This window comes from Phoenix dactylifera, chromosome 8 (genome assembly GCF_009389715.1).
Source record: "Phoenix dactylifera cultivar Barhee BC4 chromosome 8, palm_55x_up_171113_PBpolish2nd_filt_p, whole genome shotgun sequence".
Taxonomy (NCBI): Eukaryota; Viridiplantae; Streptophyta; class Magnoliopsida; order Arecales; family Arecaceae; genus Phoenix; species Phoenix dactylifera.
Window position 1 is genome coordinate 13358999 of NC_052399.1, and position 16964 is coordinate 13375962.

The 16964-nt window shown below is 40.2% G+C and overlaps 1 protein-coding gene across 2 annotated transcripts; it reads left to right on the plus strand.

Annotated features, from left to right (window-relative positions):
* Positions 1–8750: 8750 nt before the first annotated feature.
* On the plus strand, positions 8751–16405 carry LOC103695955 (alpha,alpha-trehalose-phosphate synthase [UDP-forming] 6-like). 2 transcript variants are annotated; one of them, XM_008777423.4, is made up of 4 exons: positions 9404–11400; positions 11491–11764; positions 11856–12185; positions 16040–16405. In XM_008777423.4, exons 1-3 carry the CDS (start codon positions 9404–9406, stop codon positions 12153–12155), a joined length of 2571 nt encoding a protein of 856 aa, XP_008775645.2. In that variant the 3' UTR covers positions 12156–12185; positions 16040–16405. The 2 variants fall into 2 exon arrangements, with proteins under 2 accessions (XP_008775639.2, XP_008775645.2); XM_008777417.4 differs by lacking the exon at positions 16040–16405 and having other exon boundaries at positions 8751–11400; positions 11856–12364.
* Positions 16406–16964: the final 559 nt, after the last annotated feature.

A 16964-nucleotide genomic window follows, 5' to 3' on the forward strand; every position in this document is an offset into this window, starting at 1 on the left:
GAAAGAGTGAACTACCTAGTGCGCTTCGAGATATACTGTATTTTGACTTTCTTGGATATATCTGTATCAGATCTGTATGAATCATCTATTTTAGTAAAAAAAAAAAAAAACTAGGCCTGCTATAGAAAACAAAAAAATAACCCAAATATCTGATCCTCAATTGACGGGATAAGACTAGTTTATGTGTGTTCCACTTCACTTCTTATACCTAGACCAAGAAGGCATCCCCAAAAGATTGCTGATTATAATTGCAACATTTACTTTGATCTTGCAGGTATACTTGGTTTTGTGTGATTCAGATGGATTTAGATAAGCAATTAGTAGGTACAAGTTTGGGTTGAAGACAAGTTATTTCCGGGCTTTGTAGTTGCCCAGTTTTTGATATATCAAAAGTTTGGAATAAATTGACCTTCTTGTCAAGCTTATGCAAAATTTGGAAAGCTACCACTTGAGATGGCAAGTTGTCAAGTGGTAGGTGATGGTTGACGGTGTGGAAAGAGCAACAGTGAACCAAGGGACAGCAGCATGATGCTTGCTTTAAAGACCACCCTTCTGCGAGGATGGAGGAAGAGAGCAAGGGCATTCTAATATGAAGGGGATTTAGATAAGAATATTGTTTCCAGAGGTTCCTTTTAAGTCTATGGTGCTAATTATTATTTGATGGGAATAGCAGCAAAGGCAAAGAAGCCATGTTGTTGTAGCCAGTAGAACCGCAATCAATGACTCTCAACCCTATCTACTTAAATTTTTATAATAGTGATGGATATCATCATCATCAAAATAATATTCCTACTATTTTCATAGTTTGATCAGGACTGAAAATGGCTTGGCTTATTATGCAGCACAGTGGACCCAAAATATTAACCATTTGTATGAGTCACCATTTATGATGAAGAATAGTCGTAAGAGTGCATCACCATTTGTTGATTAGCCATCTCTTTCATGTTCTTGATGCACTACTAATCTTTGGATGACAAAAGGAAACCTAACTTAGTTTGTATATAATCCTATCAGATCGCCGCTACCGTATCTTTTTATTTGTCAGGGACACCCTAACAATGTTACATTAACCATTAACTAGGCAACGCTCTTTTGACTCATTTAGGCTTCTTTAATCATTTGATCTAGGAGAAATAAAGATATTTCTTAAGGCACATGTCATGCTTGGAAGAATATGTGGTTTGGCTTTCTATGGTCATGCAAAACTTTTATCTCACCATTGAAATGGAAATACTCCCTCCATAGGCATGTACATAACCACATGAGAGGCTCTCCAACTTTTTTGTTCATTTTGGTGTCTTTCAATTATTGTTCTCTCTCTATAAACTAATGCCGGTGGGAAGTAACCCATTGAGATAGACATTCCAACATCCTCTCGTTCTTGATTTGATGGCTCTTTTATGATTTAGACCTGTGTTTAGAGCCAAATTTTTAAGGCGATTCCAGATTTAGAGGATGCGCAGACAGAATGATTACAGACCTTGAAAGCTAACGACAGCCAGTTTAGTTTCTGTGCTCTTAGACTACGTCTCTTGGACAGACCACCCTTCAGTGCCAGCCTAAGTTAAAAGCTTAATACTTCATCAAGCCTCAAAAGTCCCCAACCAACTCTTTGGATTTTTCATTCAAAAGCTAACCCTGATTTTTTATTTCCTACGAAATGACACTGTAGACAAACAGTTATGACCCTCATACAGCAATTGAGAGACTTTAGTGAGCCTAAAGTTCTTGCAATCATATGCAGCTCTATAATTCGGATAAGGCATAAGGCGCCATAAGAGGGGCTACTCGCCATTTTCGTCCCTATGATTGTACGAACTTCTCATAACTCGTTATTGGGTGATCACTCATGCAAGTGGAATCAAGTAAAAAAAAAAAAAAAACTTATCATCTCAGAGAGCTTTTGCTATCCTGTTGAAGAAAAAAAAAGAGAGCTTATGCATCACCAAGTCTGGTGATGATACTTTAATAAAAATCATGGTGGATATCAACTGCAGTAAGTTCCTACTCGGACGTTCACTTTTTAGTTAAAAGACCACCTTAACCGCTCAACGTGGTTCACCAATGGAGTGGCATCGTTTTAGTGGCTTCTGCCTAAGGTGGCATGGACATCATACAAAGCATGGATGTGGGAATTTTGTTCATTTGCCCGGATGGATAATATTCTTTTGCGACCTTGATGTATGAGTTGCTCATCTGATATTGTAGGGTTATTGCATTGTTGATTAGGGGCTAACCACTTTGTTTTTTTCCCAAAACATTGTTCGCTATAAATGTAATTTTACCGCGACTTCCATGCTAACTTGGTTAAGCAATATTCTTATTGTAGGTGGAAAACCAAAAATTGATTGCAATGGAAAACTGAAGACTTTTTTCCCCTTTAATGAGAAGCTGGGACATTTGTTTAGTTTAAAAACAAATATGTCAACTTTATTTTTTGAGTAATATTGCCCAATAACTTATGCATATAATTAATATATATATATATATATATATATATATATATATATATATATATATATATATATATATAAAGTAATATTTGTTAATATGCGTTGCTATTTTCTGATGATGTACTATATCGGATGCATTAGCATCACATTTAGTAACCAAAATCGGTCTAATATTTACTCCAGAGAAGATTGGTCCGAAGGTATACTTAAGAGAAGATCAGGCTCTAGAAGAAATTTCTAGGTTTATGAAGGGCAATAATCAGATTCTGTCCGATAAAAAAAAAATAAATAGTAGAAGGCTAAGATTTGGTAAAGAAATATATTTTCAAAAAATTATGCATATAATATAAATTTATTTACAGAATTTTCAGGCCCCTATAGCATCAAATTCGTAATGTTGGTGCATAAGCAACAAATGGCAATACCATCTGTCCTTTTGATAATAGTAATTCATGGTGTTGCTTTGTCTACATGTCAAGATGAAGCTAGGTTTCAACATAAGGAAACAAAGGAAAGGTCTCTTGTACTCTTTTTTTTTTTTTTGGACCAAGTTAGACAGGCTCATGTTTGCGTGACAACCATAGAGAGTGGAACTAAAAGCCAGTGATAGGATGTCACGAATGTCCATCAACTTTCGGATATAAAGTTTGATTGGAGGTACCAAGTGGACAACCACATGGAATAATGCAAGAGGTATGGTTATTTTGTAAGCAGCAGTCCATTCTTAATATGCATAAAATACTTTGTGATAGTGCAAGTACTATTATTCTTTTTTTTATGGAGGCTGGAGGTGCGACCCGCCCTGTAGTTTATTATTCATGATGTAATAGTATTTACAGAAGTTGGCAGTGGACCATTTGACAAAGATGGTCCCTGATATTTACAAAGGTGGTGTGACGTTGCTCATGCAACGTAGTGAAGTCTGCGATGTTTACATGCAAGATTATATAGATGTATCGCATGAGTAATGTTGGATGTATAAATTATGACCAAGGTTGTGTGAACCTTAAACTAACACCGTACGGGCTGTAGTGAACTATTGGATATATGTTGTTTTTTTTGTTGGTATAATAGCGGCTCATACACAACGGATATAGATACAGTCCACAAATTTTTAAAAAAAATAGTACAAAGGAGAAGAGATAAACGCATGGTTCTCCTAAATACTATGTACTTTCAGTTAGATTTAAATCGAATTTGAATACTCATTGGATCTTTAGAAGAAACAGCTGCCACGTAATCAACTAATTGTATAGTGTTGTATAAAACCAAGAAAAATGAACATTAATATTCCGGGTAGCATTAAACTACTAGAAGAAACCTGGTGTATAAAATATTTTGGACAAGGAATCTTATCCACAAAGGCATGCATGCAAGAAAAGAATATCTAAATCTGTTGACATTTTTGACCAAACTTCATAAATCATAAATACTGGTATATTGACCTAATCTTGTATGCTAATATGGTATAACCTATTAAACCTGCTGGATTAAAGAGAATCTAATGAGTACAATCTAGTTGCTCTCTTGATTCCTTCCTTAAAAAAGGAAAATGTTTTTTTTTTTCTAAAGGAACCACAAAATCATGTTTCTACTAGCGACGAACAAACCCCGCCAAGCTCCATTTACTCAACTTTTGACCATTCTCTCCAATGTAATGTCAAAGTATAGCCACTAAAGACATGGTTGGATAATCAATGAAATCATTGAAACGCCAACCAAAAAAAGGATCAAATAGATTACACCCAGAAAACAAAAGCATAAAACAAGATGGTGGAAGAGAAGACTGCGACGTTAGTGGCAACCACAACGATAGTGATAGTAAAAATAGTGACAGGAGCGATAATTAAATACATATATATTATAAAAACAATTTTAAATCTTATTTAATAATAAAAATATTTTTAAAAAATACAAAATAAAAGTAACATTTTTTAAATCAAGAATATGATGGATGCAGACCATGCATGTGTCATAAGGATCTAAGCTGTGCCGTATGTTCCAGCAATAGCCCACAAAACAAATCTAAAAGTCTCCACGTTTCTTGAGCTGATCACCTATTCCACTAAAGCTGTAGATAGCTAAGGTTTAGTCAAAAAGATAATGGAAGAATCTTATCCACTCCAAGGGGATGACAGTGGAGTGAAGCGGAATCAAAAAGCCGCCGATGCTGACAAATACGTTAAAAAATTAATCGATTCTTACGTCTATTTAAATGCCAAATTAACTCATCAATTACCACCTTCACTATTTCTATTGTTCAACATCACAACGCGCTCAGACTTATTCTAATACATGCTGCAAAGAAACCATAGATTTGGACTCTGAACCATAACAAAGTGCATGAAAATGCAAAGGTGTGACAGGTAGATGATGATGAAGAAATAGTCTATTATTTTGCTATGTTTGGTGTACACTGATGTTTTTTTTTTTTTTTTTGATGCAACGGTAACTCACATCATACGTGCATGAGTACATTATAAGAGCGAAAAAAGAAGAAAGAAAGATGACTGATGAGTTTTAATTCTGCATCTGCATGAGCAAATGCCTCCCGTATAAAGAAAATTAAGATGTTTGTGGAAATGCATCTACGAGAGTATGTCGCAGTTTGCATACGTGTCAACAAAAAAATGTGGGATTCAGTGATGAGCAACAACTTGCTGATTTTAAATAGTTGGGAATGAGGATGGCTTTTGATGGCCATGGTTAATTATGACATTGATGTAAGGGATCAAGGAACTATATGTGAATGGAGTGATTTTTATGGTAGAGTCTTTTAAGTAGCGCATGGATTCAAATAATTCTTCATCCATATCCTTCTCATATGATGACCATATGAGACATGAGCAGTTAAGCTATTGGATCTTTGGATATCATATTGCTTTTGATCTGATATGTTAGGCCACAAGTGGCAAGATTTAATATTGAAGTTAGCCGACATGTCATGTGAGCCATGTCTCATATGGACCCATCTGATTAGCATGTGGACCTCATTTCCATATCTAATCAGAGTTCTAAGGTCAGTCCGTAATGTTGGTCTCTTGTCCATGGCTCTATCAACTATGCCTTTTTTTTTTTAAAAGCATTCATGTATTCGAAAAATTAAAAAAGTTTCGCATACAACTTAATTGCTTCCAAAATCTTGTAATGATGTAGTGTAGCATGAGTTCACGGCTTCTCATAACACAAGAATAATTCTTGAATTCATTCATATATTCTGTTTCACCCCGTACCAGTGATTGCACTTCAATTGCATGGCTTGAAGGGAGAATTATATTTTTATCAACGGAAAGAAGTCATATTCCAGTCAAAAAGCAATTGTGGTTCATATTAGAATTGAGTGGGTGGGGTTCGAGCTGTGAAGATTTCAAGATGCTTTTATTATAATAAGGTGCATTTGTACCTTTGAGGATCCATATAGGTATACATTTAGTCCTACCATAGCTACGTACTAAATAGATATTAGATATTTATACATAAATAAAAACTTAAATAATAATATTTTATTTAATCTTTTTAGATGAGATTTTGATTGTGATAAATAGTATTAGTGCGAATCTGACTATGGCCTACTATGGATTAAGAGATGCTGCAGCATGGATTTATAAGGACCAACTATAGATCGATCATGATGCTTGCGACTGGATTTGGTTTTTTAACATGGCGAGAACGTCAGAGCTCAAATATGTTTAATTCTAAATTAGTTATATGTTAAATAGATTTTGAAGACTTATACAGGATCAAAAAAACTCAAATAATAGTTTCTAACTAGCCTTCTGATTGCTTCAGGTTCCCAATGTTCCGAACCATTACCTTCTTTTTCTTGGTCCCTTTTTTTTGGGTGCCACCATGTTCGCACTAACTACTAGTAACATTGGAGTAACAGACTAGCAATCTTTAGGAGACAGCTGATTATAACCACGATACTAAATATTAGTAAAATTTGCTGTAACTTCTAAGGTCAGCGTTTCCTTATCACTTCTATTAACTTTTGAGTGGAAGACTAGCAAACTTAATAACCATGAACGACAAAATTATTTAGTTTTGAATTGAGGATTGGTAAACTTGTTATCTAGGATTGATAAATTTGGAGTGGTAGGCTGGTATTTTTACTGACACTGGCAATTTCTAACATTATTGGTTGCTTATGACTTCTTGATAACTTGCGAATAGAGGACTTATACACTTGGTATTCAGGAATGGTAAATATAGAGCAGCAGTCAAGTAAGTTACGGCACAAACGACTGCTAAGTTTTAGTCTCTTCAATTGCTTATCAAATCTCAGTGAGTCTTACGTAAAGAATTGGCAAACTCGATACTCTAGTTTGACAAATTTGGATAGTAGGCTCATAATTTTAGCGCAATTAATTAACTTGTAACTTTGAGCATCATTAGTTGCTCATGACTTCTTAATAATATTTGAAATGAAGAATTGTGAACTTTGTATACATTACTGGTAAATTTGGAATGTTAGTCTAGTAATCCCCATGTAAAATGACTAATAATTTCTTGCACTTTTAGTAATCTATCATTTCTTGGGTAACTCAAGTATTATGGATGGTTATTTTCGTATGAGTAGTGCGTTAATTGGAGCAGCAAAATATGGTTGGGTGCTCAGGATCAACTTCCATGCAAGAAACTAGCGGCCTTCGCATTTTTTATTTTTTTTATATACTCTTTCTTAACGGGCATGGGCACTCACCGCAGTTGGCAATTAGTGCCCATGAGGCTTAAATGTTGATGATGAAGTTAGGCATTAATGAGTAGGGAAAAGATTAATAGTGGTTGGGATTAGGGTGGTGTCAAGGAAAAATTATCTTACATGAGGTGCACCATATCAGCTGTGCCTCATAGGAACAATGTAAGACCATGCCGGGGGCAATAATTCAAGATGAGCCACAGAATAAACGGGTCCCATAAAAATGAGAAATCTAACTCATACATGATATAATTTGTTGGTGATAAGTGAGGGCTTGTAGAAGATGGATACAGCTTTGGATGCTATATAAGTAGAATGGAAGTTCCAGATTTTTCTGGACATCTTAAAAATAATGATATAGTAATGCCAATAATACGAATGAAGAAGACCTCTGTCACCTTCGGATCCGCCGAAATAAACTTCATAAGAGCTTGGATGTCATCCATCTCAAATATTACCGTTTTTACCTTTTTTTTTTTTTTTTGCCGCAAGATAACTTCTTCCCGTTCATAAAAAATATAAATCCAAGGTCAAGGACGGACCCCCGGTTTGGCCCTTACTGCTTTGGGTAAAGCAAAGTGCTAAACGTCACCCTCTTTTCACGGGTCATATCAAATCCCATGTGGCAACATATGACTGGCTTAAGCTCGTTAGGCAATGTAAATGTAGCCAATCATAGCCCGCCGCGTAGGAGTAGTATGTAAGAAGGAAACGCCCACACTCCTCACCGTCAACGTTCCCTTGTCCGCTTCTCTTTGTCCTTTTACACGTGCTTGACACAAGCCGGGATGCCCAGGCTGCCCGCGCCCCCACCACCCTTCCCTGTCTCGACACGTCGACACACGACAGCTGGAATGCTTTACATTCTCCCGCACTTTCCACCATGATGGGCCATTAATTTAGCGCCACGTGGCATGAGAAACATGTCCTTTCTGGTCTAAAAGAGTCATTTTGTCGATTGGTTATTAATTGCCAAAAAAAGTGTTTTTTGCATAAAAGCCCCATACAGATCTAAGTATCAGAAACGAGCCCTTTAGTTGTTTACAAAGTCTCCCTTTAGCTGTTTGAAAGCCATTGCTTCTCATTTGCTTTTTTTTTTTTACTCACGATGCATGTATCTTTCTCAAGAAATTATATGAAACTAAGTCCTCTAACTAGCTACAGAGTGTTAGGCTTGCTCCAAATTTAATAATAGTAACCGCCACTTTTTTTTTTTTTTTTTTGGATGCATGCATAGTAGATAGGGAAAACAAAAGATTTGTGTGCAAATATTAAAAATTTTCAGTAAAATATATAGAAAAAAATTGTTGAAATTTTTATTTTTTAATTTATTTAATTGTTTTGTAAGAAATACGTGCAAACATATATCTAGTTTCAAATCAAATAGGTATTGTGTATATATATATATATATATATAATATAAAAATTTAAATAATTTTTTTTTGGTTGGTACACTATTTTGGATAGGATTCTGAAATGCTGCACGGGCAGAAGAAATAGGGTGAGTGGGCAACGAGAAAAATGATTTGGATATTTATCAAAATTCTAAACAATTTTCTAGAGATATTTTTGGCTTTCCGTCACTGCACCATTGTCGGGTATTAAAAAAAAAAGGCGGCAGCCCTTCACTCCTCCAGGGGCAATTCTCAATTTTCTAATTTTCTAAACTTTTTCTTTCCTCCTCCCTCCCCCCCTTCCTTCCATTCTCTTTCTCTCTCTACTGAGCTCGAGATCAGAGTGAGGGAGAACAAGGCCTTCCAATTTGACTAACTCCGATTTTATTTTTCTCAATTTGTTTCTTTGTTCCTCTGTTTTATTGATTTCCAGAGCTCTACTCTTCTTCCGATGCTTTATATGCAATCTCTTCCTTGTCTTTTCTCCTAAATTTCAGTGACTTTCCTGCTTGTTTAACAATGAAAAGCTTAAGTTCGTGTTTGCAATCGGTTATTCTTGAAAAAGATCGGATTTTGCCGAAGTTCTGATTCTATTCCTTGCGAAAATTTCTAATTTCTATTCAAAACTTGAGCTTTTCCCCCTCTTCTAGGATCGATTCCTCTCCCAAGCTCGGATTCCTGTCAACTACCACTCTCTCTGCTCTCTAATCATCACCAGAACCTCTTCTGTTGGTTTTCATTAGAGAAAACTAGAGTTCCAAAAGTTCCCATTTTGCTAAGAAAATCCCATCTTGGAGTTCTTCTCCCGGGATTTTTCCTCTGCGAGGTAGTGATACGACCTTGGTTTGTCTGGTAAGATGGTGTCTAGATCCTATTCGAACCTTCTCGAGCTGACCTCCGGCGAGCCGCCGTCCGTCGGCCGGATTCGCCGCCGGATCCCCCGGGTGATGACGGTGGCCGGCATCATCTCCGACCTCGACGATGACTCCGACTCCGATACCTCTGCCGGCCCGTCCTCCTCCCCCGGCGACCGCACCATCGTCGTCGCCAACCACCTCCCAATCCGCGCCCACCGCCGCCCCGACGGCCGCGGCTGGACCTTCTCCTGGGACAAGGACTCCCTCCTCCTCCAGCTCAAGGATGCCATCGGCGATCGCTGCGACATGGAATTCTTCTACGTCGGCTGCCTTCGCGACGAGATCGCCCCCGCCGAGCAGGACGAGGTCGGCCAGATCCTCCTCGAGACCTTCAAGTGCGTGCCGGCCTTCCTGCCGCCCGACCTCCTCGCCCGCTTCTACCATGGCTTCTGCAAGCAGCAGCTGTGGCCGCTCTTCCACTACATGCTCCCGCTGTCGCCGGAGCTCGGCGGCCGCTTCGACCGCTCTCTCTGGCAGGCCTACGTCTCCGTCAACAAGATATTTGCCGATAAGATCCTAGAGGTGATCAATCCTGACGAGGATTTTGTCTGGGTCCATGACTACCACCTCATGGTCCTGCCGACCTTCCTCAGGAAAAGGTTTAACCGGGTCAAGCTCGGATTTTTCCTCCATAGTCCATTCCCCCCCTCGGAAATCTACAAGACTCTGCCGGTCCGGGAGGAGCTCCTGCGGGCGCTGCTGAATTCGGACTTGATCGGATTCCACACCTTTAATTATGCTCGCCATTTCCTGTCCTGCTGTAGCAGGTTGCTCGGGCTGCCGTACGAGTCGAAGAGGGGCTACATTGGATTGGAGTATTACGGCCGGACGGTTAGCATCAAGATACTGCCGGTTGGAATTCATATGGGCCAGCTGAGGTCGGTGCTGAGCCTCCCGGAGACCGAGGCGAAGGTCGCCGAGCTCATCGAGCAGTTCCGGGATCGGGGAAGGGTGATGCTTCTCGGCGTCGACGACATGGACATCTTTAAAGGGATCAGCTTGAAGCTGCTGGCCATGGAGGAGTTGCTCGAGCAGCATGCGGAGTGGAGGGGGAAGGTGGTCTTGGTTCAGATTGCTAATCCGGCGAGGGGGAGGGGGAGGGATGTCAGGGAAGTCCAGGAGGCGACCCAGGCGACGGCGAGGAGGATCAATGAGGCCTATGGTGCGGATGGGTACGAACCTGTTATCTTGATCGATAAGCCGCTTCAGTTCTATGAGAGAATGGCTCATTATGTGGTGGCAGAGTGTTGTTTGGTGACGGCGGTGAGGGATGGCATGAATCTTATCCCTTATGAGTACATTATCGCCCGGCAGGGGAATGAGATGTTGGATAGGGTCTTGGGCTTGAATCCTTCCACGCCGAGGAAGAGCATGTTGGTGGTTTCGGAGTTCATCGGCTGCTCGCCGTCATTGAGCGGGGCCATCCGGGTGAATCCATGGAATATAGAAGCAGTGGCTGATGCCATGGTCTATGCACTGGAGATGTCTGGGCCAGAGAAGCAGCTACGGCATGAGAAACACTACAGGTATGTCGGCACACACGATGTCGGCTACTGGGCGAATAGTTTCTTGCAGGATTTGGCAAGGACATGCCAGGGCCATTCCAAGAGGAGGTGCTGGGGAATTGGGTTTGGTTTAGGGTTCAGGGTTGTGGCTCTTGATTCAAACTTTAGGAAGCTATCAATGGAGCACATTGTTTTGGCTTACAAGAGAACTAAAACCCGGGCCATCCTGTTAGATTATGATGGTACGCTGATGCCGCAAGCATCGATAGATAAGAGCCCGAGCTCGAAGTCCATTGAAATCTTAAATAGTTTGTGTGCTGATATGCATAATGTGGTCTTTATTGTTAGTGCTAGAAGTCGAAGCACTCTCAGTGAGTGGTTCTCGCCTTGCGAGAATCTAGGTATGGCTGCAGAGCATGGCTACTTTCTGAGGTAGTTATCAGGACTTTGCTACTTCTTTATGCCTTAAACCTTTAGGTGCTCTGGAATGGAAGTTATACGTAGAGCATTGTCTACTTTCAGGTTGAAGAGAGATGCAGAGTGGGAAACCTGTGCTCCCGCAGCCGACTGCAGTTGGAAGCAGATTGCAGAGCCTGTAATGAAGCTATATACTGAAACAACCGACGGCTCGACCATCGAAGATAAGGAAACTGCACTTGTCTGGTCCTATGAGGATGCCGATCCTGACTTTGGGTCTTGCCAAGCCAAGGAGCTCCTCGATCATCTTGAGAGCGTCCTCGCGAATGAGCCAGTATCGGTGAAGAGTGGTCCACTCATCGTGGAGGTTAAACCACAGGTTTGGAACCTCAAGTCTTAAACTGACATCCTTTCATCCAATGCGGTCCTGCTTTAATGATAATTAAGGATGATCTGCATTATTTTTGCAGGGTGTGAGCAAGGGCCTGGTGGCCCAGCGCCTTCTGTCTGTCATGCAGGAGAGGGGCTCATCACCAGACTTTATACTGTGCATTGGGGATGACAGGTCTGATGAAGATATGTTTGAAGTTATTAGCACTGCCGTGGCAGGCAGTTCTCTAACTCCTACGGCGGAGGTGTTTGCTTGCACGGTTTGTCGGAAGCCCAGTAAGGCCAAATATTATCTGGATGATACAGCCGAGATTGTTAGGCTGATGCAGGGATTGGCTGCAGTCTCAGATCTAGCACTCAGAAGCTCACAATCGGTTTAGTACTGCACTTGCCATCCAAAAGATGGCAAGGTACATTCTTTCCTTTGTCTTACCTGACTCTTTGTGAGTACCTTTTTCAGCATCATGCACTAGTGCAGTGGATCTTCCTTTTTCATGTTATTAAGTAGGGTGTATATAAGTGAAACCCTTGAAAAAAGTCGTTGTGATGGTGCCTCTATGGTTTTTGATTTCTCGTTGCCAGACATGTACATACGATATGTCGATGCGTATGTCCCCTAACTTAATCCTCTTGCGAGGTTTGGAGCTTGCAGTAACCTGACAGCTTTGAATAATGATTACACATCATGATCACATTTAATGTTGAAAATCTAACGACACCTTAACTTCTCCCAGCTGCATCAAATTCCTCTGCAGCCTCTGCACTTCGATAATATAGATGGAAGCAACCAGATTGGTTATTTCCTTCTGCAGGCCTTGCAAATTGCTGTAGATTTAATTTCAATTAGGTTTTTACTGCCATTTGCTTGTTCAGCTGTGAATTCGATTGTGTGAAATCATAGACCTTGAACCTATTGTTAGCTGATTTTTGTATCTCTAATTGCTAGCATGTTCTTGCCATATGTTAATGATAATATCATAACATGTTTCGGAGTGCTGCTATACTTGATGCATGTGTGCGTAATGCATGTGTGCAAGGGTAAATACAGACATGGCAGTGGAGCCTGCATGGGCCATTGATAGGGTGTTTGACCAATGTTTGGCAAACCTGTTGGGCTCGTTTGGTTTGCGGGAAGCATTTTTCCTCCTAGGAATATAATTCATGGGAAGAAGATTTCTGGGAAGAGAATGCCTGGGAATGTACTTTTGGCATATTTGGTTAGACATGGAAAAGTGACAGATTTCCAGAGTGCTTATGTTTGGTTGACCATCCACTTTTTTGAAAAAGTTATTTGTAATTCCTATTATACCCTTAATAAAAATTAGGTCTTTAATGCCTCTTTAATGCTGAAGGGCCTTTTTGGAAAAAAATAAAGATGAAGTGATTCTCGCCTCATGGAAAAGTAACTTTTTCATGTTTCTCATGGGAAAGATTTTTCCATGAAATGTGAGAATCATATTCCATGGGAATACAACTTTCCCATCTCTCTTCTTTAAAAACTCCAACCAAACAAGAGGTATCTCATTACTTTCCCGTTGACCACACTTTCCCTCCTTTTTTTCCCGCGAACCAAACGAGCCCGTTGTGCCTTGTCAGCATTCAACTTTATGCGTGTAGGACCTTTTTTATGATTTTTTTTTTAAATTTTTTTTGAAGTCTTAATTCCGCTATTTCTTACAAAAAGTCTTAAAGCCACTCTGCATATACAGTGAGATTGTTTGAAGTTTTTAAATTTTGCATTCGAAGCAAACAGGAGACTGATGGGTGCAATGATATATTGATACTACCGTTTTCTTTCATCAAACCTCTTGATGATATCTCTAATTATATAAGGCAACTGAGGAATGGCTTTATTTTGTCCAGTATATCAAATTAGTATGAGCTATATGATTCTAAAATGCTGCACTTATGGTACATTATGTTGTCAGAACTTCTTCAACTTTTGTCATAATGACTTGTGATATAAACTTTTAAGGATTTGACTCTGCCATCGGTTTCTATTAATGCCATAATCTTTATGTGCACAATGTTGTTCGATTCCTTTCTGCCATTTTGTTTTAGTGATGCGTCAACCTATATCCTGGTTCTGTCCACTTACTTTGACTGCTGTTCGCATACAGTCTATCACAACCTCCATATCTATTTGCTATGGTTTTTCTAATGCTCATGTGCCTTGTTGCTATCTCATATATGGATGTCACATGGTGCTGATGTTAGAACTTGTAATAATCCTTTTAGGTATCAACAATAGCATCTCCACCTATCCTGAACTGCTTTGCTCAGATGCTAGATGTCTTCATTTGTTCAGTATAAGAACATATTTTAAGAACCAAACTTTTCCCACTTTTTCTTCGAATTGCCGGCCTTTAGTTGGATTCTTGGGATGAGTGGGTGGTAAACGGACATCAACCTTCTAGTTCCAGAATCAAACTCTTTGCTTATAAACTATACCAAGAAGAATTTCAGTTACCTACCAGCCTCGCATAAATACTCAAGGCCTAGTTAAGCTATGATCAACATCTCTCATTAGCTGCTTATGTATGCAAATATAGCAAAATCCCAACAGCAGTCCTAGCAAAAAAGGCTACTGCCCCTTAATATCAGGTGATGTTGCTGATTTAGAAATGTATGAAGTCTGAATTTCACAACTCGATGGCAAAGTTTAGACAACACATAGCACATAACCTTGGGATCAGTTTTGATGCAAGGAACGAGAATATGAAAAAATGGGAGAAAAGGGGTTATGGAACTTTCTTTCTTCCCAAATCTTAGATCTGCTTGTGTATTAGTCTTCTTAGGCAAGGTCGGTGGTACCGTCTCGAGCCATACTGTGGCGCACCAGTACGATTCCGGCAACGGGTTCCGTTGCCGAAGCCGGAAAAAGAGAACGAGCGGGGGAGTGAGGGAGAGGGAGGGCTGCGGGGGTCGGGCGGAGGCTGTGACAAGCGAGGCCGGGGCCGATTCCTCTGTTTCGAACGAAATAGATGTCCGGCCGTGGCCTACGCCGGTGTCCGCCACCATCCGCCAGCGTCTCTCCCTCTCTCCCCCTTCTCTCTCTCTTTCTCTCTCCTACGGTATCGTGCCCTCGTCGATACAGGCTCGACACAGACCGTATTGACTCGTGCCGTGAGAGAACCGATACGGTGCCTGTACCGGTTCCTTCGACCTCATCTTTAGGTGTGTGAAAGTTCTTTAGTTCTACTTAGATACAGTAAATATCTGCTTATTAGATATTTTATATGATAAACTTTCGAAACTACATATGAAACTAGAACAAGTAATTGACACTATCAAGAAAGGTGGGTTCGCGGCCAGACAATTATGCTAATTAGTCAACAGCACAAGGAAAAGATTGGTAATATATTTATCGATATGTTTACATTTGTTGCTTCTGTTAGCGTGGGTCCCTTGTGCTTCTGAATTAGATGTTTGTTTCTTTTTTCATCAGCACCCACATAATTGGCAATTTTTCAGAAATTAATTTTCTAATATTTGACAACACCAATGCATTGTATCACTGCATCTGGTCAGCAATCTGTATTCTCATTGTTTTTCTAGAGCTTGGCTAGGTTCTTGGATACTCGGCAGTGCATCGAGACTCGAAGTCGACCCATTATATATTCTTTAGTCTGATAAAAATGATCTATCATTCAATTATGGTCTGTGTTCTTCTGTAGGATTTTACCGATCTGAGAGTATATCTGGTTCAGATTATGAGGAATCTTAGTAAATTAAGATTTACTTGTTATCCTATGCCTTAGGTAGTTCAAGTGTGACTATAAACGCAAAAATACCTAGCAGGGAGGTGAAGCAAGAGTATCGTACGTGCTGCCTATTGACTAGCCTTATGTTATATTAGACAGCTTGTTCTCGACCATGTTTCCGCAATCTGATGGCACACTCTTTGCATAAGAACATCTATCAGTTGTTTCATGATGGACATACTAAAAGCTATAAAGGCTATAATTTCTAGTGACACAAGGGCTCAAGGCAGGTCTTTGAACTCCATATTTGCATTGCCCTTATCAATGATTCAATTTTTCTTGGTTCAGAGCATATGCAAGCTCTCAGTGCAAGAGGAAGTGAGATTTGGACTGACAACTATGGCTGATGGCTACGACGAGCATGTTCATGCCGCCAATTAGCGAATGTTCTCCATATATTTCTTTCGTTGCTGCTGGTCTTTTTTTTTTTTTGTGATGAAAGAGGCAGTTTGGTCCGCCCAGTTTTTATTATATATATTTTTGAAGAAGTTTTTTTACAGGAGATGCACATTAGCCTTGCCCACCGAAGAAGTGGACCGAAGCAGTGGGAGGTCTCTATTCAAAGCTGGCTCCCGGCTGCAACAATGACGCGGAGACCTCAAATTGCGTGAAGTGCCCAGGTGTAAAGTCCTGTTTTGTTTTCTGCTTAAGTTTCGTCGGGGCCTCAACGGTTACGTAGTGTCTGTTTACGTGGTCCAGCATGAGCAGTTCCTAGTAGCCGTCATGCATCATGCATGCTGGGACGTTGTGTTCTCTCTTTCTACTCTCTCTCTCTCTCTCTCTCTCTTCTTGTTCCCCAATTGCTGGCTTTTATCAGTTTCATAAGACCCAGTTTAAGTCTTCTGTTATGGGTTGCATTTGTTCTGCCATTTCAGACTCCTCCCCGGTTTTATTTTCCATCCAAAACAAGTCTGCAGGATTTGGAAATATCCACCTCATCTGCCTAGGCTCTGAAACGAGTCTTTCCGATGTGGAACTATTAGGCCTCATAGGAGGGGTCCTGGCTTCCACTTTGAAAGTTCTGTTATTTCTTTCATTCCAGATCACCCATCCACAAGAGTAATGTTAATTTGCAGATAATTACAAACCGCTCTCAGCTCCTTATCATTTTTTTTTGTGTGTGTGTGTGATTCCATGAGTTCCAGAATTCCTCTAGAATGAGTAATTTTTGTCGCGATGAGTTGCCAGACCTGCTGTGTAGTCGGGGGCATTGTAAGAATGTAAGGTTTGCTGTTTCTTCTTCGCTGGCGCAGAGAACGCACTCAGACGGGGCATGTACGGGAACTTCTCCCTTTGGTTCTACAGAGAGGGGAACAGCCTCTGGACTGGCTTGCATGTAGTCAGAGGGATTTGGCGGATGGAAATGATTCCTTTTGAGTTTTATGTTGCACTTTGTTCTTGAAGTCCTCAAGACCTTGCTGGTGG